Source organism: Rhinoderma darwinii, chromosome 10, assembly GCF_050947455.1.
Source record: "Rhinoderma darwinii isolate aRhiDar2 chromosome 10, aRhiDar2.hap1, whole genome shotgun sequence".
Classification (NCBI taxonomy): domain Eukaryota; kingdom Metazoa; phylum Chordata; class Amphibia; order Anura; family Rhinodermatidae; genus Rhinoderma; species Rhinoderma darwinii.
Window position 1 is genome coordinate 44,732,549 of NC_134696.1, and position 25,857 is coordinate 44,758,405.

At 44.0% G+C, this 25,857-nt stretch overlaps 1 protein-coding gene across 2 annotated transcripts in view; it reads right to left on the reverse strand.

The window, feature by feature from the left end:
• Window positions 1–25,857, reverse strand: part of SIK3 (SIK family kinase 3) — a 104,460-nt gene that overhangs the window by 38,735 nt on the left and 39,868 nt on the right. Inside the window, exons 1-4 of one of the 2 annotated variants that reach the window (XM_075839809.1) lie at window positions 20,956–20,999; window positions 15,573–15,689; window positions 10,701–10,764; window positions 3,281–3,442 (exon numbers count right to left, since the gene is read on the reverse strand). In XM_075839809.1, the coding sequence (XP_075695924.1) occupies window positions 3,281–3,442; window positions 10,701–10,764; window positions 15,573–15,614 (268 nt within the window). In that variant the 5' untranslated portion in view covers window positions 15,615–15,689; window positions 20,956–20,999. Of the gene's footprint in view, window positions 1–3,280; window positions 3,443–10,700; window positions 10,765–15,572; window positions 15,690–20,955; window positions 21,000–25,857 lie in introns of those variants that run through there. The other variant, XM_075839808.1, reaches the window with a different exon arrangement.

Consider the following 25,857-nt stretch of genomic DNA (forward strand, 5'->3'; position numbering starts at 1 on the left):
GGGGGGGGAGTGTTCTTTTTCTTTGCACATTTTTTAAAAACCAATACGTACTTTGTTTAAAAAAAATATATAAAATGTTTATAATATGACTGCTTTAGTGGCACTTTACCCATGAATGAACTCACTGCTGCTTAACAGTCTATGTACTAGGGTCCTTCTACACCGACGGACTCAATAAGTAAACCATAAAGCAAGCCGATTGCCACTCTTTTAGCGTTAATTTACATGGAGCAATCACTGACTGTATGGGGACGAACAAGATCTTTAATTCCCAGTCTGCATCATTGTCGGCAGCACATCCCTGTTACATGGGGGGCGGGGGTGCTGCTGACAACGATGATTTTTACTGATCATTTGTCGGCTGCTCACTGTGCCATTTCACGCGGGCCAATGATGGGAAAGAGCGTTCCGTTCCTCGGATCATTGGTCTGTGTAAAAGGCACTTAAAGAGGACCTGTCACTAGCTCCTATAAAGTGAGTTATTAGACTCACGTGAGCTAGTTGACAGCCTCTGACACGGACCTATCAGCGGTGAAGCGGTTTCCTCCAGACACCTCAGACACTCCCCGGCCAGCATCATCACGGGAGACTCACACGATAACGCTAGCCTAGAAATGTCTGAAGCAAACAGCCTCACGCTGATAGGTCAGTCAGAGGCTGTCTGCTAGCTCCGCCCACTGAGAAACGCTGGTGGCCAAACCCACTTGGATAGCCAGCAGTTTATTTACATTTTGTTTAATAAATAAAGAGGGGGCAATATCATTAACGGGGGGGGGGGGACAGAAGTAAGCAACCACCACCACTGGACTCACAGACACGGCGGCAATCACGTGAGTCTAATAACTCACTTTAGAGGAGCTAGTGACAGGTCCTCTTTAACTGTCATCAAGGTTTGCAATGAGATTAACCCGCAAAGTTTCTTAAAATGTCACATCATTCAGCAGTGAACTGTCTAAAAAGAAACACATTATACAGTCTATAAATAGATCAGCCATTAAAATGAATATTTTCCAAAAAAAAACAGAACTATGCGGAACAGCAGTCACAAAACTTTTAGGCCTCATGTACATGACTGTGTGCCACCCGAGTCACATGGAAAGATAGGACATGTCCAATCTTTCCATGGATCGGTGAGTTGGGTCGGTGAATTAGTCCGTGAAAACTAACGGGTGCCACTCGGATGCTGTAAAAAACGTCACTAGTGGCACTCAGTCGTGTGCAACTGGGCTTAGGATATAAGACCACCAGTCATAGGAAGCTTGTGACAAAGAACTATGAGTAACTGCGAAGTGAAGAATCATTCGAGACCAAAAAAAAACGGAAAAAGTGTTTGCCACAAAAACAAGCAAGCTACACGAAGCCGTCCTGACAGTAAATCAGCATTTCCATCCTACTCATCAGATGACCGAGCTGCGCTCTGCCAAAGCAAACACCAGATGGGAGGATCCAGAGCAGCTCCCAGCCGCAGGATTCCCAAGAACAGTCACTTCCCTTATACCTCGCAATAAACTCCAGCATACAAAAGATCTGTCTATGCCATGGATTGTCAGCGCTGTAAGAACACCACACTGTATAGGCCGGCCGAGAACCACAATCTCTTCTGTATAATAGACACGCAAGTGCATCAAAGTCTATATACATCACCCTCTAAACAACATCACGCAGACCTTTATAACAGGCACTCAAAGGATGGAACCCCCTAAATATATTGCGTACGTTAATACCAGCGCCATACATCACACTCCTCGGACATATTTCTATTACCCACATGTCTGTGGCACGCCTCACAATATGTCTGAACACATAATAAATGTACTGATGTGCCCGGCTATCATGTGCTGTGCGGTGGAACATATACCCACCCCGAGTTCTAGTAATAACCGCATAGAATAATAAAAAAACTGAACTATGAAGCAAAAAGGTTAAAGGCTGCCACTCCGGTTTCCCTCTAAAGCTACTGCCCCTTCCTGAAGGATATGACCCTCGGCACATGACTGTCTGTACTGGGCAACATACAGACCAATATCAATCCTAAAGAACCTTGGAGTCCAGAGGACAGCCAGAAGTGTTCGGACAGCATACGACCCACAGTTTTCTGCTCTTCTTATATAAGACTACTGTTATAGGTTACATATACTCATCCAGTTATACTGCAGGGAGCGGTTACACTACATTTATACTCTAGTCAGTCAAATTATAACATTTGTAGTCCCTACTTTGGGCTGTAGCCAGAATAGAGGAAAAGTACTAAAAATCCTCTGCGGAACTTCTCTGCAAGTTTGTCCAGTAAAGGACAAATAAGAAAAGACTGCGCAGTGTAATATAGCAAATCTACATTTCAGACGCTCCATAACTAGAACCATTCGGCTGCTTTACCTCCAAAACTAAACATTTTCAATCCTGTGGAGAACAATCCCTAATTTAGAAATCCCACCCTAGTATTCTGGATTATTGGATGGTCCCAGAAAACAGTATTATAAGGCTGTGTGTACATCTGCGTTCTGATTCTGTTCTTCTGCTCTGTCATAGGAGCAGAACAAGAAAAACAGAAGTGCCGGATCCGTTGCATGACGGAAACCAACGGCGCCCCGTGGAACCCATTTACTTTACTGGGTTCCGTTATTTTGCCGGACGAAACAGCACGGCATGCTGCTCTATTTTAACCAGGAAGAAAAACTACTTCTGCGAACGATTTCTTTGATTTTTCATAGATTGTTTCTATGCAGTTTGGACAACCCTAATCTGAAGCGTCCCCCATCTGTAGCGTTTCCTGCAGCAATGCTCCCTTCTCTATGGGACCCCTCTTTTATTACCATTGGGTCATATGAATAGTTGTCGTCTACACATCTGTTTTTTTTTTTGTTTTGTTTTTTTTATTACTTTTTATTTGCTTTTAATCAAGGCTAAGTTATATTGACAACGAAGGAGCTAAGCAAACTAAAGACGGATCTATACAGGCTCAATCAAAAGACGTTCCAGCTTGGTGAGGTCCAGAGAGACGGAGTTTGGACAGTGAAACCAGAGGATTGCATTCAGTCTAGAACAGGGGTCAGAAACCTTTAGCACTCCAGCTGTTGTGAAACTACAACTCCCATCGTGCACTGACAGCCAAAGGCTTTATTATTTCAGCCAGAGGCTGTCAGGGCATGCTGGGATTTGTAGTTTTACAGCAGCTGAAGTGTCAAAGGTTGCTGACCCCTGTCCTATACCTCAAACTTTGTCAGTTCTAAAAACAATCATGTAGAGAATTCCTTTTTTGTTGCTGGTTTGGTCTACTCACCTGCAATCTTTATATTGAGGTTTGCATCAAGCAACAAATTCTCAGCCTTCAGATCTCGGTGCACAATATTTCTACAATGACAAAAGTGGACAGCGGCGATAATCTGCTTAAACTTCTTGCGTGCTTCTTTTTCTGCCATACGTCCGTGAGCCACAAGGTGATCTGGAGTAGGAGAAAGGACTAGTCAGATAAGGGACGGGCAAAAAAAACAACAATGGCTATTGTCTTATGGAAGAGAAACATTTCAATCCCTTTTAGCTTCATGATCCAGGAGCAGGTATCAGAGGGATCTAGAAGAACCTCAAAGGGGTAAAACAGCGTCATTTACTGCTGCTGTAAAAGAAAACCCTGATGCAGCATCACCATCTCTTCAGAAGAACTGCAGGAGAAGTCAAAAGAACCCCAATATTTTACAGTTTTAAGAGAATATTCAAGACCCCCTTACTGAAAGAGAAACGGTCAGGTCTTGTGTTTTGATAGGGGTTTCCCCCAATATTAACAACCCCTCTCCATACGTCCTTGGACATCATAGATGAGTAATCCTCTGAGCTGGTAGCCAGCAGCGGCTCTTGCTCTGGTGGACCCCGTCCATCTATGTATAAGACGGACAGCAATGCATATGAATGGCCGCATGTAATAGTACAATTGAGCTGCAAACTGCACCTTTCCCTGGAAAAATCTGCTCTGGGGGCAACAATCAAACTAATAACGGTCTGTGGTGAGACACCGCTGAATAATCATCTTCCATGAAAACAGACTCATTTTTATTTTTTTGCATAAACCATTATTATATTATTCCTCTACATAAGGCCTCATTTACACGAGCGTGTGAGTTTTGCCCACGCAAAAAAATGCAGCGTTTTGCGTGCGCAAAAGGCACTTGACAGCTCCGTGTGTCATCAGTGTATGATGCGCGGCTGTGTGATTTTCGCGCAGCCACCATCATAGAGATGAGGCTTGTCGACGTCAGTCACTGTCCAGGGTGCTGAAAGAGTTAACTGATCGGCAGTAACTCTTTCAGCACCCTCGACAGTGAATTCCGATCACAATATACAGCAACCTGTGAATAAAAAAAAGACGTTCATACTTACCAAGAACTTCCTGCTTCCTCCAGTCCAGTCTCCCGGCTGTTGCCTTGGTGACGCGTCCCTCTCTTGTCATCCGGCCCCACCTCCCTGGATGACGCGGCAGTCCATGTGACAGCTGCAGCCTGTGATTGACTGCAGCCTGTGCTTGGCCTGTGATTGGCTGCAGCTGTCACTTGGACTGAATCGTCATCCCGGGAGGTCAGACTGGAGGAAGAAGCCGGGAGTTATCGGTAAGTCAGAACTGCTTTTTTTTTTTACACGTTCATGTATATTGTGATCGGAAGTCAGTGTCCAGGGTGCTGAACCAGTTGAACTCTTTCAGCACCCTGGACAGTGACTGTCTCCTGACGTCGCGTACCGGAACATTTTTTGCCGTGTTCGGCCGAACCCGGTGAAGTTCGGTTCGGATGGTTCGCTCATCTCTAAGACACTCCGTTTGGATGTTAGTAAACAGAAAAGCACGTGGTGCTTTTCCGTTTACATTCAGAGTTTGACAGCTCTTGCGCGAATCACGCAGTTCGCATGGAAGTGCTTCCGTGCGACCTGCGTGGTTTTCACGCACCCATTGACTTCAATGGGTGCGTGATGCGCGAAAAACGCAGAAATTTAGAACATGTCGTGAGTTTTCTTCAGCGCACTCACGCTGAGCAAAACTCACGGACTGTCTGCATGCCCCCATAGACTTGTATAGGTCCGTGCGACCCGCGTGAAAAGCACGCGCGTCGCACGGACGTATATCACGTTCGTGTAAATGAGGCCTAAGTTTGTTTCCAACAGAACATGAGCAATAGAGAATTGGATTGGTCAAAGTCCTTACTGCAAGCGTCTACGCACAGACTTGTTCAAAGACAGGCAACCCTTATGCCTCATGCTCACGACCGTTGTGCCATTCGAGCCGTCTTTGACAGCATCCAAGTGGCACCGGATGGTCTTCACGTACCCATTCACTTTAGCGGGTGAATCGGGTCCGTGAAAAATGATCCGAATATCCGATCCGAGGAAAGATAGAACATGTTCTATCTTTCCTCGGATCAGTGACGGGACTCGGCCGGCGCGCACGGTTGTGTGCACGAGGCGTTAGACTTACATGTAATTAAAATGCCATGAAAAAAACAATAAGACTATACAAATATGAGGCAAAAACTGGTGCTTCCTACTATAATAATGAATAGGGACTCCTTCACTGAAAGCAAGCAGAAATCATTTTTTGTTTTTGTTTTTTTTTTTACAAAACTGGAAAATATAAAGAGCTGGAAATCTCAAGGGGCATCAAAGGGCTGAAACCTAATAAATATGAGTGGTCTACACTCAACACTGACATCTAGAGGCCAAAGGAGTGCGCTACATTGTCTGGATACAAAAGGAAAACGTTAGAAAGTTGAATCAAATGAATGTACAGGAAAATTATGTGTGATTTGTACATTGCGATGTTATGCTATACACAATGGAAGGAAATCATTTGCATAAAACTGAATATAATTTTACCAGCGACTTTCTGTGACTCACGGGAGGCGCCTTTCATGAAGATAAAAAAAAATTGCTTTGCTATATCACATAATGTCATATGCAAATTTTGTGGGGGTAAGGCCCTGTTCACAATATGTTTAGTGTGATGTAAACATTGCCTAAAAAGAACATGCAAATTACCATTATAGAAAATTGCGCGCACACATGATTTCTTGCAACAATGCGATATATTAGGTGCAGTCGTGCCCTGCTAATGCGGCCAGTGTGATAATCATGCACATTTAGTCGCCATTCTTGCTCCCAGTGAAAGTCAAACGGACCACCTGACCAGGTGCACTATATGTCCCAGCAAGCACTATCCTGCTCAATGAGACCATGTAGAGACAGAGCAGGGACAAGCAAGATCCTTCACTCTAATTTCAGAAGTTTTTTCTAATGGTTGGATTACTTGCGAAGGGAAAATTTTATATTATATAAGAGACTTGCTTCATTCTTATGCTCCAATAAACAACAAAATGTATCCAGAAGTCGATTTCCACTCCACAGTAATAAAAGGAAGCATTAGTATGGGAGGAAAAGGAGAAAACAGAGGCACGGATACATTGTTTCAGGTGACATAACGGGATGGGCCTGATGTCTGGGACATCCCAAATATGTCAACCAACCCAACTTAAGACGTAGAGTGGTAATAACAGATTGTGATGGCTGTCCACGACCCATGACTTGTCAAATAGAGATGATTTACACACACAGAGAATAGCCGGTATTCACATTAGTGGCGGATCCACCAACAGGAGAACTGCTATAATCAATTCTAAGAGCCCAACTTCACGGTCAATAATGCTGCTCATTTCACTACACTCCCCCTCCCCTTCTGTGTGTTTTGATGCCTCTTTCTCCCCATCTGTCCCTCTCCCAGGATTAACATTTATGGCATATTAAATTGAAATGTCTGATCAGTGAGGGTCTGTCTTCTGCTGGGACCTCCACCGATCCAGGTGTGCACAGTCCCCTGCAGCCGCCAGAGCATTGCATGGTAACGCTGCACTGCAGCCTATGGGAGATAAGGAAATGGCCAAGTGAATATCAACGGCCTATCGAACAGATTTGCCATAAACGTTAATAGGTGGAAAACCGCAAAGGGAGTTTCCAGAGTTAAAGGCACAAGGGTTTTATGAGAACAGAGACTATGGGAGGAAATTTATTAAGACTGATTTTCATATGCCAGTCTAGAAACAAGCTAAAGTAAGAGGTGACAAATGTATCAAGAGGTGAACGCTTGTTAGCAATTTTTGGTTTGTCTTCGGTTGTCCGTGCGCCATTGAGTGAAATCTACATCTGACAGGAGCTTTCGGGCCGTTTGAGACTTTTCTACACCAGAAAAATGGCATAGAAACGTTGTTAATTTCCCTCATTGTTCTAATGGGAAGAAGTTCGACTGAGGCTGTCAATCGTGTTTGCAGAAAATTGAATGTATCCACCGGACACGGTATTCAAAGGGGTTTTCCCATAATCAATATTTATCACCTATCCACAGGATGCGTGATACATATCTGATCGGTGAATGGGGGGGGGGGGCTCTTACTCGTTTTGACAAATTATGGGCTCCATGGTTAGATACTGACGGAATGGCTAGTGCCACACGAGGACGAGACAGGTTGAGGGGGAATCAGATACTTACACCTTTTGCTTAATGGATTCCCGAGGTCTGTGTAACTGGTGCCAGGAAGGGAGGGGTAATACTTGATATCTGTACTTCTATATGATATTAGATCTGTTCATGCTTTGCCTCTGTTTCTGCATGCTACGATATATTCTGATATAACTTTAACATGTATTTCTGGGATCTTGCTAGATTTGTATCTCTATGTGTCACAGCATGGCGAAACAAGTGTATGACATTACCACTTTTTCTTTCCCAATGTTTGGTCGGGTAGATTGGGAGGGGGATTGAGGTGGGCGAGGGTGATCCCTTTCATCTGTGTTACTGTATTCTTGGAAAATGTTCAATAAAAATTAATTATTTTAAAAATAAATATATATATCTGATCAGTGTCGGCCTGACCGCTGGGACCACCACCGATCACGAGGACGGGCATACCTTGCCGTTCCTGGGAGCCCCATAAGAATGGAGATGTACTGAGCATGCTCAACCACCGCTCCATTCATTTCTATGGGGCTGCACAAGATGGCGCTCGGCAGCCCCATAGAAACTAACGGAGCGGTGGTTGAGCATGCTCAGTACATCTCCATTCTTATGGGGCTCCCAGGAACGACAAAGTAAGCCCATTATTGTGTTTGGTGGGGGTTCCAACAGTCAGGCCCCCATTGATCAGATATTTATCATCCTGTCGAAAACCCCTTTAAGTGACGTGGGAAATGCCATAGGTGGGGTCTATGACCAATGCGTTAAAGAATTTTGACCCTGAAAAACGTCACTTAGGCCCAGTTCACACTGAGTTTTTTGGCGCTGATGGAATCGGCACCAATAAAATGGCCGAAACCATCTCCCATTGATTTCAATGGAAGATGGAGGCATTTTTTCCCTGGGTGGCTTTTAGCCGCTCGCTGGGAAAAAAAGCGTCATGATCTTTCTTGCTGCGGTTCCGCCTCTGACCTGCCATTGAAATCAATGGGAGACAAAAAAAAGCATTTTACTGCATTTTTTTTTGGCTGCAGTGCTCAATAGTCGTGAGCGGACAACGCTGTGAAAACCGCAGCAAGTGCAGGCAGGTGAAAACCTGCCTCAAAATGCCTGAAGGGATTTGGAGTTAATTATTTCTGCCTGCAAAATACTCTGTGTGAACAGGGTCTTATAATTTTAAGCCCCACGGATGTTCTGAATAAAACTATGCTACGTTCTGTAAATCCAACCAATCAGAATTACTCGCATGTAAAATGGACTTCACAGCAGAGGATTCACGGATCTCTAAACATTAGATTGACAGGGCCGGTAGTTTGCTTTACAGAGGACTTTCTCCAATGCAATCTATTTCCTCCAACTGCACAGGAAGAATCATCCTGCACTTTGGGAAAGAATGTTCGGCCATTTGATTGAAGAGAGGAGACCTATTTATAGGGGTGGCTGCTGTAGGAATGCAGGAAAACCAAAGTATTTCTCTGCAGCCAGGAGGAGGGTACAAGGGAGGCCGGGAGCTGTGCGAACAAGAAGGGCTCAGAACAGGATGTTCAGCCAAGTAAAGGGGGGCAATAGCATCCCCCAACACCTCGAGAAATTAGGACATTCCGCTAGTGGTTCAAGGTTTCCTTTTTAATCCCCTTGATTTTTTAATCCACTTCAGCAGCGATAGCTTAATACCATAGCTAAAATTTGTTACGGTTATTAGGTGCGACAAAGATATAAGACGACAATGCGATGAGGGAAGAAAGCACGCACCACTGCAAACCCCAATAAGATTTCAACTAACTTCCCATAGTTCCATTGGAAAGTGATGGGTTAAATGATGTGATGACTCCCACACGTATGATACATCCTGTTTACAGAGTCAGGCTGTTGCATGCACGACGGACCCGTATCTCATTACCAGTCACGCAGCTTAATTAACCCTTCTTCCACCATGGAGATAGTTATACGTGATCCCACACATGCTGCAGGCATCAGAAGACTTGAGCTATGCACCTTAGATTTGGGTGTGAACAATAACCCCTGAAGCAACAGAATTCAGCACAATAGATACTAGGCAGCGCTCCTCCAATTCACTAGTTGCAGACATCGATTGGCCAATACACATTATAGACTAGGGGTCAGAAACCTGTGGCAACGATGCCAAAGCTGGCACGTGGGGCATGGTTTGCTGGCACGCTTCCCTCTCCAGGTGTCCAGCGCAGTTGTGTGCTTGGTGGTGCTGAACACAGGGAGAGTTTGTGGCGCTTCATTATGCGCTTGGTGGTGCTGATCAGTAGCTGCTCTGTAAAAGTTAGCAAAAGTTGGCAGCTCTCTCCTATGTGAACTCCCCCCCCCCCCCAGGCTGGTGTCCAGTAGCCACGGTCTCTCCTATGTGAACTCCCCCCCCCCCCAGGCTGGTGTCCAGTAGCCACGGTCTCTCCTATGTGAACTCCCCCCCCCCCCCAGGCTGGTGTCCAGTAGCCACGGTCTCTCCTATGTGAACTCCCCCCCCCCCCCAGGCTGGTGTCCAGTAGCCACGGTCTCTCCTATGTGCACCCCACAAGCTGGTGTCCAGTAGCCACGGTCTCTCCTATGTGCACCCCACAAGCTGGTGTCCAGTAGCCACGGTCTCTCCTGTGCACCCCACAAGCTGGTGTCCAGTAGCCACGGTCTCTCCTGTGCACCCCACAAGCTGGTGTCCAGTAGCCACGGTCTCTCCTATGTGCACCCCACAAGCTGGTGTCCAGTAGCCACGGTCTCTCCTATGTGCACCCCACAAGCTGGTGTCCAGTAGCCACGGTCTCTCCTATGTGCACCCCACAAGCTGGTGTCCAGTAGCCACGGTCTCTCCTGTGCACCCCACAAGCTGGTGTCCAGTAGCCACGGTCTCTCCTGTGCACCCCACAAGCTGGTGTCCAGTAGCCACGGTCTCTCCTATGTGCACCCCACAAGCTGGTGTTCAGTAGCCACGGTCTCTCCTATGTGCACCCCACAAGCTGGTGTTCAGTATTCACTCTCCTGTGTGCTGCGCCCCCAAGTTAGTATTCATGATCAAAAAGTCAGGGACAAGGCTCACACCGAAATTACGTTTAATTAATTGTTTTATGTCACATACGTGGTAACAGTTTTTCTTGTATGACTCATGTTTGCATGGCACACTGAGTACTACATCACTAATTTTTTTTATTGGCACGTCATACAAAAAATGTTGCCAGATAACTATCATTGTGCCACTTACCAAATATCTCCCCTCCACTGGCATATTCGGTCACAAGATAGATAATCCTTTCCGTTTCCATCACCTATAGCAGAGAGATGAAATTAACAAACAGTAAAAAAAATAGGAGATACACATGAATCCACGGACTAAAGACTTGCATTATTAAAAACCGGGTATGTTCTCCCCTACACGGGCAGGTCTGGACTATAAATGCCGCTGACGACCACCTTCAGCACTACAACATTCATAACATTGCAAATTGGACATAAAGGGTAAGGACACATAGAGGCCGCTAAGAAATCAAACAATGAACACCCGCCGGGTGGCTGACACAGAGTCGACATGTGTTTTCACTCGATTGTTTAATTGTTAACGTCCAGGCATTTTTTTGCAGGTTACACTACTGTTTACCTGAAAAAAAGCGCAGACGTTAAGATTTTTTTTTAAAGGCCGCGCCAATTTGCTCCGAAGCCACATGCTCGGGCCTTAGCACTTCGAGCAGCCCACACAACTGGTGAATGCAGCATGCCCACAAAGGGGACACTCAATCTTGGAGTATCAAACTTGTTCCATATTAATGGCCTTTTTTCTGGGCTCTGTCTAATGGCTTAACTTACCAAAGCTGGAGAAAATATTTCCATGTATTTTGCGGAAGGTTTTTGGAGAACCCGGTTTCACTAATGCACCGTTCACTAACCCGCTCGTCTTGTGCTGCCTGTTTTGAGGTGACCACATTTAGCCCTCTGACATGGTAAGTGCTCTAAAAATGAATATACTGACCAAAGATAAAAAGATCCCAAAAATAAGGCAGCCAATGCACACTTTGCTTTAAGTGTGTGAACGTCATGAGTCGTTTTTGAATAACGCATCCTGCTGAATAACCAAACGTATCTGACGGTCAAGTTGCCTCCAAAAGTCTCCGATATCTGGTTTATCCCTTCAGGGAGAAATTGACAGCTCACCAGGGGAGGCAGATCAGCCTGTTACTACTCAAAAAGGAGAAGAATGGTCTTAAAAAATACAAATATCTGCCCAGAAGTGGACTAAAAAAAAAAAAAAACATCTAGGTGCTCATTCACCAAGGTGCTGACACCATTTTAATAGCAGGAAGAAAAAAAAATATGCAACATTTGTACGCCGCACCCGCCTCTTATACAAAAGGACGTGTTAGTTTTTGTTTTTTTGTAAAAGACGTGGCATCCGCAGCCCAACAGATTTATTAACATTTACACCAGAAAGTGGCATAAGTTCTAACGAAAAACTGATTTGGATGTCAGGAGCACGGAGAGCGCAAGATGTGACTAATTCATTAAGAGGCTTAACAAATCGTGTTGCATCTTATTGCTACGTGCTTCTACCTAAACGCCAGTTTTAGCTCATCTGACCCTCAGTATTTAATTTCATCATTTCTTAGAAATCTACAGAGTTTAGAACATTTTTTACAATTGGGAGTTACCTTTCCCATTGTGAAACGACAAACCAGCACTGTGCAATCAGAGCCGACTGCATCAGAGTGTAGGAATACACCCTATTGACAAGGAGAATGGTGGTGCTCAGCTGTCAATTTATTCATGCATTTCCAGGAGGAATAACAGAGGAATGGCACAACGCAGAGTTCTAAGAAAAGATGCTCCAGAATGGTTATGTCAGACATGTTTTAAAGAGCCTAAAATGTTCTAGCACGGATGTTTGTGCGATTTGTAATGTTGAAAATAAACCCTGAGCAGTCAGAACAGGCAAATATCTGATGAGGCAAATATCTGATGAGTTCTGATGTAACTTTCAATATGTCAGAGACATATCAGAAGTTTTGATCTGTGGGGGTCCTGGTGCCGAGACCCCTATCGTTGCTGAAACGAAGGTGCAGAAGCACTCAGCTTGCATCTTCAGCGATCATTGACGCTCCATCCCAGCCTGAAGACGGCTCACGTACAATGTTTAGTCTTTAACCAAACAAATTTTTTTTTAGTACACTTTCTATATCAGTTCCTCACATTTCTCAAGATCTCTGCTTGCTGTCAATAGGAACGGTCATTGACTTCCAGGGGATAAAAATCTGTACTTGTCGTGTTAGGGAGACACAGGTGCACAGCTCGTTACAATACAGGACACTGATAATTGTGCTGTAACTCAAGAGCCGTGTACCTGTGTGTCCATCATATGACCAGGACAGAATGTTTTCTCCGAGTAAACAATGAATGGTCCTACTGAATGACAGCAAGCAGAGATCTTGATGAGAAATGAATACAGATAGTATATTTGAAGTATATATGAAAAGTGCATGACATTTCATCACATACAGAATAACATTTACTTGCTAAAGCCAAAAGACCCCCTTCAACCTTTAAAGGGTACATCATTCTGCTTAATTAATACAGATGGGTGTTGTCTTTCCTACGTTCACAAAATGTAATAGAGCAAGATAGAAACGCGTAGCCCTTTCTATTGCACCTGTTGTCAGTAACAGGCCTTCCAAATGATCTGTTCTTTACAGAAAACTCCCTTTCTCGCTCTCCCTGCTATTTCCTCACTTTCCTGTTATTTCCAGGATGAAAAGGAGGAAGAGAAATGTAAATCAGTTTATATCTTTTGGTAAATCGCGCTGTTTAGTGATGAAACAAAAAATAGGCGGCACTTTCTAATAAAAAAAAAATAATTCCCCTTCTTTGTACCATTTTCCGCTTCTCAAAGTGAGGCCAAGAATATGATCATTCTGGTTGTCATGGTTACGTCCAGACACTTTTTTGCTGTCTACTATAAATGTGTGGGATTTTTTTTTTCTTTCAATTTTAAAACAAAAATGTTACTTGTATATTAGAGTATCTGGGATAGACTAGAGGAGAACATTTACACGTTCATGATGTAGAAGCAAATAGATTTATTTATAAATGTTTTAGCCCCTGTGAATGAAGGCAAAATAGACAGTTTATGAGTTTATCACATAAGACCCCATTAAAGAGATATCATGCGCTCTTTATTCAACTAACCACATCGCTGTAGCTCTTTCTGTGCCTTTTAAATCTGCAGTAAATTGAGGCGCTCGATGAGAATGAGCGCTACCCAGGACTGAACAGCGCACGTGAAGAACTCTGTCTCATGAAAAGATACAATGGCAGACAGTCTTGAAGGCACGATGTGATGCACGGCAGTTTATGTCAATGTATTGATTTGGGCAGCAACATGGGCCTATGGGCCAAAATAAACGTCTACATTTTCTGCTACTCCAGCGCCGATCATCCCCAACCAATTTCTGTTCACATCACTGCAGCCGTAACACGCCAAACTGACAAGTGGGTCTTGTGCCGTACATACGACCGTGGCTAGTGATTGGCTGCAGCGATCACAAGTCAGTAGGGCATGCAAACGCTGTAGCGAAGTAAAGAGGGGCCGGGTGAAGACAATGGGACCGTTAGCGCTGGAGCGGCGGGGGGATTGAAAGGTAAATTTGTGCAGATTTGATATTTTAGTCCCTAAAAAGCCCCCAGAAAAAAAAAGAAAACATTTAAAAAAAAGTAGCTAGAAACCCCCTTTACAAAATGTAAGTTGTCCCACAGAAAATGGTGGGCGAGACGGTAAACTGGATATCTCAAACTTTCTTCTGTAAAGCAGTTATTCTGTACATGGCTATCAAAATCAAGAAACTGGCCAGTGATAACATTTACCAGGTGACCAGCAAAAGCGCGATAAACCTGCTGAGTAGGTCTGGTATTCACACTATTTATTTAGCGATGTCTGATATGGAGCCTGTCTATAAACAGTGAGTCCACATAAATCTGTGCAGTCTACTGAAAAACACTGTGCAAGTACAAAGCAGCAGTCCCAATTCTCCCAAAAAAACACGCTCACTAAAGTGAGAAGAGATGAGCGGCTGCCAGTCTGCGGCTTGTTTCTGAGGGCAGTGAATGACAGGAAAAATCCATCCCTGCATTCAGCTCCCAGGTCGGGTCTGGCGATAATAGCCATAGTGTTTATGGGCAGCCTAAGGCTATGTTCACACAGGTTTTTTTTATGCGGAAACAGCGCCGCAAAACTCGTCAAAAACGGCCCAAAAATGCCTCCCATTGATTTCAATGGGAGGCGGAGGAGTCTGTTTCCTGCGAGCGGTAAAACCGTCCCGCGGGAGAAAGAAGCAACATGCCCTATCTTCGGGCGTTTACGCCTCTGACCTCCCATTGACATCAATGGGAGGCAGAGAAAGCGTATTTCGCAGCGTTTTATGCCCGCGGCGCTCAATCGGTCGTGCAGGGAGAGGGAAATCTGCCTCAAACTTCCAAACTGAATTTTGAGGCAGAAATTCCGCCTGCAAATAACTCTGTGTTGAACCCAGCCTAACAGCGGACAGAAAAATACAAAACCTGAGACTTTTGGGGGAAAAAAAAGTTGTTTTTTTTAGTATATTATTCTCACAAGTCGTTATTGAACAATTAAACACTACAGCAGTATTCTATTTTTTAATATCGTCAAAATTTCGGAGGATTAGAAAATTAATGTAGCGCTTGTCAATCCCCCCCCCCCCTCTCCACTTAAAAAAGGGGGATCCACTATTCATATGCTTTAAGAGTTATATGGCTTTTAGGATCAGATCAGTGACATTGGAAAGCTGGGGGTTCACACTTTGAACACTGAAATGCCTATTAGTTACTTTTATCTAGAATTACCCAAAAATAAGATGAACACAAGACGGTAATGACTGAACAGACTACAAGGGTACAGTCACACGCAGAATATGAAAAATCTGTTCCATTGGTCTGAATGGTTTCTGCCGCATGTGCATGGCCTTCTACAGGCCCCATTCCCATGAAAGTTCTGTAAGAAATCGGCCTGGAAATAAATCAGAATTTGTTTTTCATTTTCGATATTCGGGTACATACAGATCTTTCAATGACATACCTGATACAGCCGAATAATATGGGGGTGGCAAAGCATCTTCATGATCTGAACTTCACGGAAAATTTTCTTTAGGTTTTCATCATCCAGCTTGGTTTTATCAATTATCTTGATTGCAACCTTGGATTTATTAAGAAGAAAAAAGGAAGTTTAGCTACAAAGTCATGTACACAGTGCCAGGACAACATGCACATTTACTACTGATGTGTTGTGTTTTTTTTGCACGTACAATACAGTGAGGAGGGAAACCACAGATTACACAACATTCCCGTAATAAATGGGTCCAAAACATGAAAACCGGATTAGGCTCTGTTCACATGTCTTTTTTGTCTTCCATCAGAGGTATATGTTGAGCATCTATCGTCATTTACCTCAGATGGAAGGCTCGGTGCAGGCCACTGTATAGGAATACAGCAGCATATGTCGCCAATAGGAAGAATGTATACTGTGTGGTACACACTTTTTGTTCTTTTCTTTTACTTTATGCCTCCATTGTTTAAGCGTTTTAGCTATACAGTAAAAAAAATAAATATATATGGCAACACATGCCAGCTCCATGAATACCAAACAGACAATATTTGTCAACAGTCAGGTTAATGGGTGGTAAGTGATCATGGTGGCAAGCATTGAAAAACGTTAGTGAGCCCGAACTAGCTGCTTAAAGAGGCTCTGTCACCACATTATAAGTGGCCTATATTGTACATGATGTGATCGGCGCTGTAATGTAGGTGACAGCAGTGGTTTTTATTTAGAAAAACGATCATTTTTGACGGAGTTATGATCTATTTTAGCTTTATGCTAATGAGTTTCTTAATGGACAGCTGGGCGTGTTTTACTTTTTGACCAAGTGGGCATTGTGGAGAGAAGTGTATGACGCTGACCAATCAGTGACCAATCAGCCTCATACACTTCTCTCCATTCATTTACACAGCACATACACAAACACTAACGTTACTGCAGTGTCCTTACAATGAATATACATTACCTCCAGCCGGGACCACTTCTGTAGCATTTGTGGTTGATTTACAGCGGAGCAGGCGTAGTCTCGCTGTAAATCACAGGTTACATCGTAATCTCGTGAGACTACGCCTGCTCTGCTGTAAATCAACCACAGAAGTGGTCAGGATTCTGAATACACATTACGTCCTGGCTGGAGGTAATGTATATTCACTGTCAGGACACTTGAGTAGCGTTCGTTTGTGTGTGTGTGGCTGCACATAGTGATGTAATAAGATCACTATGTGCTGTGTAAATGAATGGACAGAAGTGTATGACGCTGATTGGTCAGCCTCATACACTCCTCTGTACAACGCCCACTTGGTCAAAAAGTAAAACACGCCCAGTTGTCCATTAAGATATTCATTAGCATAAAGGTAAAATAGGTCATAATTTTTGACGGAGTTATCGTTTTTCTAAATAAAAACCACTGCTGTCACCTACATTACAGCGCCGATCATATTATGTAGGAGATAGGCCACTTATAATGTGGTGACAGAGCCTCTTTAACGACAGGCATATATTGCATTTACGGGAGTTCTATACAATAAGAAAAACACAGACAACCCATGGACAAGAGTGGTGTGGTTTCTAGAACATGCCATGTTTTTCTAATCTCATAGAACCCCCTTAAAAGTACGCAGTGTATCCGACCTGGAACCCGTAGTGAATTCCACTTGAAAAACCACACCAAATTGTTGGGCAATTTTTCAGGCGGATCCTCCGTTGCGGGAACAAGCAAAAAAAATAAGTCTATACGTACCCCAGGTCGTTGTCATGGTGTCTCGTCCCTCTGTTGTCCGGGCTCGTGAGAGGACGCTGCAGCCCATGTGATCGCTGCAGAGTGTGATTGGCTGCAGCAGTCACATGGGATGAAACGTCAGCCTAGGAGGCCAGCTTGGACAGACCACAGACGAAAGTGTCGCTATGACAACGGATGTAAGCAATACATTTTTTATTCATTTTACATAAAAAAAGGTGGTTCTTTTTCCTTATTTGCGATTTTTGTGACGGAGTCACAGCGTTTCCGCCACAAGTCGCAATACTATTTGTTGTGGGTTTTACACCCCCATTGAATTCAATGGGGAATAACCGCAACAGAAAAGGAACGAATCCGCAGCATACATTGACATGCTGCGGATTTCAATTCGACACCGAAGGTCAATTTATGCAGTGTGTGGATGACGTTTGTTTAAATCTCACCCACTGCTACTGTAAATGCGGAGGAAATTCCCCACAGAACAACGTTCCGGAAATTCTGCCGTGTTCACGCTACGTGAGAACACAGCCTTAAACTGCCCAACAAATAATAATTAGACTTTAGATTTAGCGTCCCTTTAAAAAGGAAGCAGCCAAAGGGACAAGCCGGTGACAAGCCCATTTAACAGCTTCCCAAATGCAAAACGGAGCTGAAAAATAGCTGGTCACATATTCTGCTCCAGTTCGAGAGCCATCTGTGGGGGGACACGTGACATTTCCTTCAGCACTGACTCATCGGAAAACAGTTCTGATTCAAAGAACAGTCCCATAAATAACACTTTAGAGGCCATTTAGTGGGAACCTGCATCCAATAGTTCAGCTATGGTTGGGTAACACACAGATGCAGAGGCCTGGATAGGTGCCCAATGCTACTGGCAAGTAACTTCTTGGGTTGCTTTCTATGAGTTTATGGAAGTGCTTATTGCCCGGTCACTGAAGTCGTCAAATTGGCTCCTAAGGCAAACTGCAACTAATCTAACATGTGTGAATATACCCTAAAGAATACAGGTTTGGTTTTTTATGCCCTCCTATTCTTGAAGAATAAGAACACATGTTGGTTAAAGAAAATTTAAATATATGCGTACAGTCGAATCGGGGAGCACGTACTGTTAGGAAGGGGACTACGTACAGACTTGATGTTTATATACATCGGCGTTCAGTGGGCATCGTGGGAGAATATTTTTGAACTTACATACTATTGCAAAGACTTCTTATTGAACAAAGGATAAATCCTATAATATATATATATATATATATATATGTGTCACACTCAATATAAATGAAGATCTGGGACAGTAAACACATGCACTGAGACATTTACAAGTAGGTAGTAATGGAAGGAAAGAATGAAAACCCCGTGGGCAGTCACTATCTTCTAGCATGTAGTGAAGCGAGCCATCCCATCTGCTACCTTTAACATGTGAACATGAAATCAACTACGCTTCTCTCAGAGTCTGATAAGTGAACGCATTCACCCGATGCCCGGCAGGCCCCTCTCCCCACAACCTGGCGTCATCGCGATTCATGTTTACAAGTGGAATGAATTGATCGCTTGTATTCTAGAGAACTGCCCCTTCACATAACAGAGAGCAGGAGGGCAAGCATGGTGGAGCAGGCATCTCTGACACACTCAGTACCACCCTCTCACGTTGGCTTCTTAACCCAAAATAGGACTCATTTATTAGGGAAGTAACTGGGCATTTTACATGAATTTAAAAGCTTGGCTTGAAAAGTTTGAGAACAGAGGATTTATTAGTAAACTATAACCAGTTTGTTTGTCTTTTTTTCTTTTCTACGTTCTGGTTTAGGCCCAGTTCACACAGAGGTTTTTTTGGCACGGATTTGGATGCGGAAAAACCCCACCGAAACCACGGAAAAAAACGCACGCCGGTCAAAATCTGCCTCAAAATTAGATTTTTTTTTCTGTGTGAACTAGGCCTTAAAGGTTACCATCAAATGAAAGTTCTGCCCACAATTAAAATGGCAGACTTCTTAATCAGTGTGTATGGTCATTTTGGGAAACTACTTAATTGGGGTGAAAGGGGGGGGGATCTCGGGGGTAAAAATCAAACAAGCAAACGTTGAACTGTCCTGCATCCCACCACTAAAGTCGTTGTGGGAAATGTATGGTCAAAACCAAAAGACAGTCAGCAAAATCTCTATGAGGCCAATGAGTAGCTTACGATTATAAAATGATGGGACATCCTAGCGATCTGAAACGTACACTTTTGACGTAGACAAGTTTGGAACAATAAACCCCAGCTGCAAAACAGCATTCTGGTGGTTAGCGGCTCCAAACCTACTGACAGGTTCCCTTTAAGGCCAGGATCACACACACAGTTTTAATGAAGCTCTTGGCTCAGTTTTTTTAACCAGAGCCAGAAGTGAATCCAAAAGAAAGTAAAGGTATAAAGAAAATACTGATGCCTCACCTGTTAGTAAAGTAGGAACAGTTCGTAAAGTAAATTACAAGTTAGGGGAGGAGTCCGGCAGCATCGGGGACATGCGTATTCCGTACATGAAGCAAGGGACAGTTCACACATGTGCAATGTGCTGTCCACCGCATGAGCATTGACAGTCTCCGATGACACCCATCATATGCTCAGAGCTGCCGGCACAGTCCCGTAAAATCCTGTGGCATATACTAAACCTGTAAGTTCTCATAAGTAAGGCCTTATTCACACGAGCGTATTTCACATCCGTGAAACGCACGTTAAAAAAACGCATGTCACACGGACCTATGCAAGTGAATGGGGCCATTCAGACATTCAGTATTTTTCCCGCAGCGTGTGTCCGCTGCGTGAAACTTACTGCGTGTCAATGGGTGCGCCAAATCACGGACAGCACACGGACGCACATCCGTGTGCTGTGCGTGATTCACGCAACAGTTCCTAAAGAAATTATGAAAGAAAAGCACCTCCTTCAGTTTATTTTACGAACGTAAAAAACGCATGACATACGGATGACATACGCACGTAAAAACCGCAGACACACACCATACACGGATGCAACGCAGGAAAAACACTGCGTTTTTACGCGCATAAAACGGACACGTTCATGTGAATAAGGCCTTATGGTGATATCTCGCGCCTGTGACTATAGGATTGCTGGTAAGTTTAAGTTATAGCATTTATTGGTTATATTTAGAAAAAAGAATTTAAGGTGGATAACTATCAATTTACAAAGGGGATCTCTCCTAATGATAGGTCCACTTTAAAGGCATGGTGTCGCCCCAAAAACATGTTTTTTTTTTTAAATTTAAACATTTAGTGTGTGGGTGATTAAACATTGTTCAAATTTTTTTTATTTTTTTCGCGAGTCAGGAAATATTATAAATTTTTTCAAATTTTTCAAAATTTATAATACTACCCATTTTTGGTCACTAGATGGAGCTGTTTGGAGCTAGTTCCCAAAATTGCAGCATTGCAACATTGGGTTAAAAGCTATCGCTCTAGTGAGCGCTCAGCATCCCCCCCTCCTTTATCCTGGCTAGTGCCGGGATAAACGAGGGGTTTGAAAGGTTTAACCTGCTACACTGTGTGTCGCCATTTTTTGAGGTAACTCACAGTGTAGTAGGTTTACATGCAGTAGTAAACACACACAAACACTAACATACATTGAAATCGCTTACCTGCTCCTGGCGCCGCGGCCCGTCCGCTCCCTTTGCTGCCGCTGTCCCATGTGCACTTGTCCGGAAGCCGCGACCGGAAGTAGTAATATCACTGTCCGGCCGCGACTTCCGGTCCACAGGAAAATGGCGCCGGACGGCGCCAATTTCGAATAGGACTGTGTGGGAGCGGCGCATGCGCAGTTCCCACACAGACGCCGTACACGGCAGTCAATGGGACGGGAGCCGTTCGCAGTCCCTATGGGACTGTGGCTGCCGTGTTCCATGTCTGTGTGTGTCGTTAATCGACACACACAGAAATGGAACAAAAAATGGCAGCCCCCATAGGGAAAAAAAAGTGTGAAAAAAAGAAACAGTAAAACACAAACACACAAATGAAAATAAACGTTTATATTAAGGCACTAACATCTTTAACATATAAATAAAATATTTGTGATGACACTGTTCCTAAGCTGCTCTAGAGTAACAAAAGCTGCGCTGTGATTGGTTATCAACAACAATACACTTTTTTTGTAAGGCAGTTTTGCTAAATCAAGTCCATTGTTTTCACAATACATAAAGTAGGCTATAGTCACATGACCGTGAAAAAAAAAAAGTCCGTTAAAAAACACAGTCAGTTTTTCATGGCCGTTTTGCATCAGTGTCTGCAAATTTTTATCCGTTTTCCGATCGTCTTTCACGGAGCTAAAAAAAACCAAACAGATTAATTTAGTTTGTCAGGGGTTTTTTTTGTCCCAACTCCCTGAAAACACCAGTGTCCATGTAGCTAGTGCCACAGTACCCACTGTAGACAGTGCCACAGTACCCACTGTAGACAGTGCCACAGTACCCACTGCCACAGTACCCACTGCCACAGTACCCACTGGAGACAGTGCCACAGTACCCACTGGAGACAGTGCCACAGTACCCACTGGAGACAGTGCCACAGTACCCACTGGAGACAGTGCCACAGTACCCACTGGAGACAGTGCCACAGTACCCACTGGAGACAGTGCCACAGTACCCACTGGAGACAGTGCCACAGTACCCACTGGAGACAGTGCCACAGTACCCACTGGAGACAGTGCCACAGTACCCACTGGAGACAGTGCCACAGTACCCACTGGAGACAGTGTCACAGTACCCACTGGAGACAGTGTCACAGTACCCACTGGAGACAGTGCCACAGTACCCACTGTAGACAGTGCCCATATAGACCATAACAATGCCCACATAGATAGTGCAACAGTGCCCACGTATAAAGTGCCAGAGTGCAAAAATGCCCATGTAGATAGCGCCAGTGTCCCCTGTATATAGTCCCCTCGTAGATCGCACCACACCCCCCTCGTAGATCGCACCACACCCCCCCTGTAGACAGCGCAGTGGGTCTCCCTCAAGGAACAGAATCCCTGGCCAGAGCATTGCGGAAGCTCCGGCCAGGGATTTTTGCTCCTGGAGGTGCCCCTGGCGTCACTGTCCATATATGGACAGGGACGTCAGTGGCTACCTCCAGTAGCATTGCTGATGCTCTGGTCAAGGATTCTGGCATTGAGACCCCTAATGTCACTGTCCATATATGGACAGTGACGTCAGGGGCTCCTCCAGGAGCGGAATCCCTGGCCAGAGTGTTGGCGACGCTCTGGCCGGGGTTTCCGCTCCTGGAGGAGCCTCCGACATCACTGTCCATATATTGACAGTGACGTCGGGGTCTCCCTCTAAAAGCAGAATCCACGGCCAGAGCATTGTCATAGCCTTTGACATCACTGTACCTATATGAACAGTGACGTCAAGGGCTTTCCCAAGACGGGAGTCCCCGGCCTGAGGGCTTACGGATGCAGTTGAAAGCACTGATATCACTGTCGATATATGGACAGTGATGGCAGGGGCTTCCCTAGGCTCAGCGCTTAAAGTAGCGCTGTGCTCGGGGAGTCCCCTTGTGAAGGCTAGGATCAGTTTTTAACGGCTGTCACAAGTATTGATTTCTGAAAAACGGACCTTAACAACTGATCTAGTGACTTCTACGGGGACCGTTGGGCTGTGGAAACATTTTTCTATTTTTTGACGAACAGCATTCACAGGCCATTAAAAAAACAGCCGTGTGAATACACCCATAATACTTAATTGTTCTGAAAAAAGTCGTGTGATGTTATGCGAATATATCATGAAGCTGCCAAAGACATCAAGGTGACGATACACGACTATCTTTGCTGGCAGTGCGCCGGGATACGGATAGTTCCCTTTTATAAGAGTAAAAGAGAAACATTGTTTGTATCTCCCTGAAATTTACAATATATTGTAAATCTCTGTTGTACAACACTGAACACTTCTAATAATCAGAAGTGCTGGTTGGCACCCGCTATACGGCATGATCATCAGATTGGAACAAATTCCACCCCATATGGCTACCTTTAGACTTTTCTCAGCAGTTCATGGCAATTTGGACCTGGACTGTCAACAATGTAATGTCTATGAGGAGACAAAGATCTAACCAGTAAGGCTGGATTCACACAGTTTTTTGCATCTGGAAAATAAAAAACTCTGTGTGAACTCCCCCCTAAGATTTCAGACTGATCCTACGGTTTCTCATAATAACCAATACCCAGGGGTGCCTTTCAGCCACTTATCTCCTTCACTCCACTGAAAAAACCTTGGGGATTGCACAGCTGACGGCAGTCGTCAGCTGTCTATGGGAGGTTTTAGTCTAAAATACCTTTTCATTATACTGGAATATAGACATTCTCTGTCTAAGTCTACAAACCTTGAGCCCCTTTATTTCTTATCCTACATGGACCAGTTCCTAAACTACCCCACGTCTCTTTATCCTATGTTTATCTTAAAAGCTTGAACCAGGAGACACAGATCACGACACATCCTCATCTACACGTGGCCTGAGAAGTTAAACATACATCACATACGTTACACAAAAACCTCACACAAGAATTACTGCACACACAAAACATAATCATGATGCTGCAAATTACAGAGACACACACAACTTTTTCTACCTCTATGAGTGATGCAAACCCGATGGTAGGATCAAGGAGTATACAATGGAAAATCTTTTGGCTATGACAAAAACATCCATACATTTTACATATAAATAAACAGTTGTAATGCAGAGAGGCATTGTAGAGAAGAAAGAGGACATGGAAAGAGAGAATCCAAATCATCATGTGTCTAAAGCCGACCATGCACGACCCAATGTAGGATGGAAATTGATTAACATTGATGACTGTATTTTCCCGATACTGTATACAAAAATCTTCTAAAATGCTGAAAGCTCCTTGTGTTAGTCAATGAGGAATGGGCAGCCGTCTCACTAAATGTCTGTGGGATGTCTACAGCCAGTTTAACATTCAGCCAAACTGCATGGGAAAGTTTACTGGATATACAGAGTTATCTGCGATCACTAGAACACCGTCTAAATAGACTGGAAGCGTTTCAAAAATCAGAACACAGCTCTATGTAATGTAAGAAAAACACACCCTGATCATTCTAACTGATAACATCATTGAAATAAAGTCAGATCTTGGCACAGGGGAAAAAAAACAAAACATTCACTCATCTCAAAGTTGCTTAAAGGGGTATTCTCATCTCAGACATTTGTGGCATATCCACATAATAGGTCATAAATATCTGATAGATGCAGGCAGCAGCTCTTGGACCCGCACCTCTCTCTAGAACGCGGCACCCTGACCCCCCTTCTCACCTTGTCCCGCTGTTGCTGCTCTCCAGACACTGAATTACGAGGTGGCTGAGAGTACAGAAACAGCCAAGTTTGCTGAACTATGCTATTTCCGTACTCCCAGCCACCTCGTAATTCAGTGGCCGGAGAATAGCGACTGTAGGACAAAGACGGGGGCCCCCTTCTAGAGAGAGGTGTGGATCCCAAAGGTGGGACATTTATGTCTAAATTGAGACTATTAATCCAAGGAGATTCATCAAGCTCTTGCCTGTTCTCTTAAAGGTCCAGGGACAAGAAGATTTCTTGCCAACTGTCTCATTTTGTATGTCGGACAAAGAAGTTTAACCAGTTAGTGACCTCCCATAGGTGTTTTTACGGCGTCCACTAACTGGCTTTATTCAGATGCAATTGCCTTTTTACGACGCTGCATCAGAATAAACAATCATAGTTGGGATTAGTTAAATCTCCCCGCTCTCAGCTACCGGAGGTAACAAGAGAGCTGAGCGCAGACATGCTCGAACGGGCCGGATCGATATCAGTACCGATCCCGCTCGATCTCAGATGCGGTGCTCAATAGCGAGCGCCGCATCTGAGTGGTTTCGGCGGGGGCTCCCTCTCTCACCCAAATAGCACCCCGCAATGCGATCGCAGGGTGCCGGTGTTTCTATGGTAGCTGGGGGCCTACACGGACAGACAGTAATACACTGCAATAAAGAAGAATTGCAGTGTATTATAAAAAGCAATCAGATGATCACATAGCGTAGTCCCCTAGTAGGACTAATAAAAAAAAAAATGTTAAAAAGTTTAACCCCTTCAGTACTGAGCCTGTTTTGGCCTTGAAGCCAATTTTTTCAAATCTGATGTGTCACTTTATGTGGTAATAACTTGGGAATACTTTTACCTACCCAAATGATTCCGAGATTGTTTTCTCGGGACATATTGTACTTTGTTAGTGGAAAAATTTGGTTGATAAATACAGTATTTGTGGAAAAACACCAACAATTATCGAAAATTTGCAAAAATTTACATTTTTCCAAATTTAAATGTATCTGCTTGTAAAACAGATTGTAATACCACACAAAATAGTTACTATTTCACATATCCCAATGGGTCTCCTTTATGTTTGCATCGTCTTTTTGAACGTTTTATTTTTGTACGACGTTACGAGGCTTAGAACTTTTGCAGCCATTTTCAAGAAAATTTCAAAAGGCCATCTTTTCAGGGACCAATTCAGTTCTGAA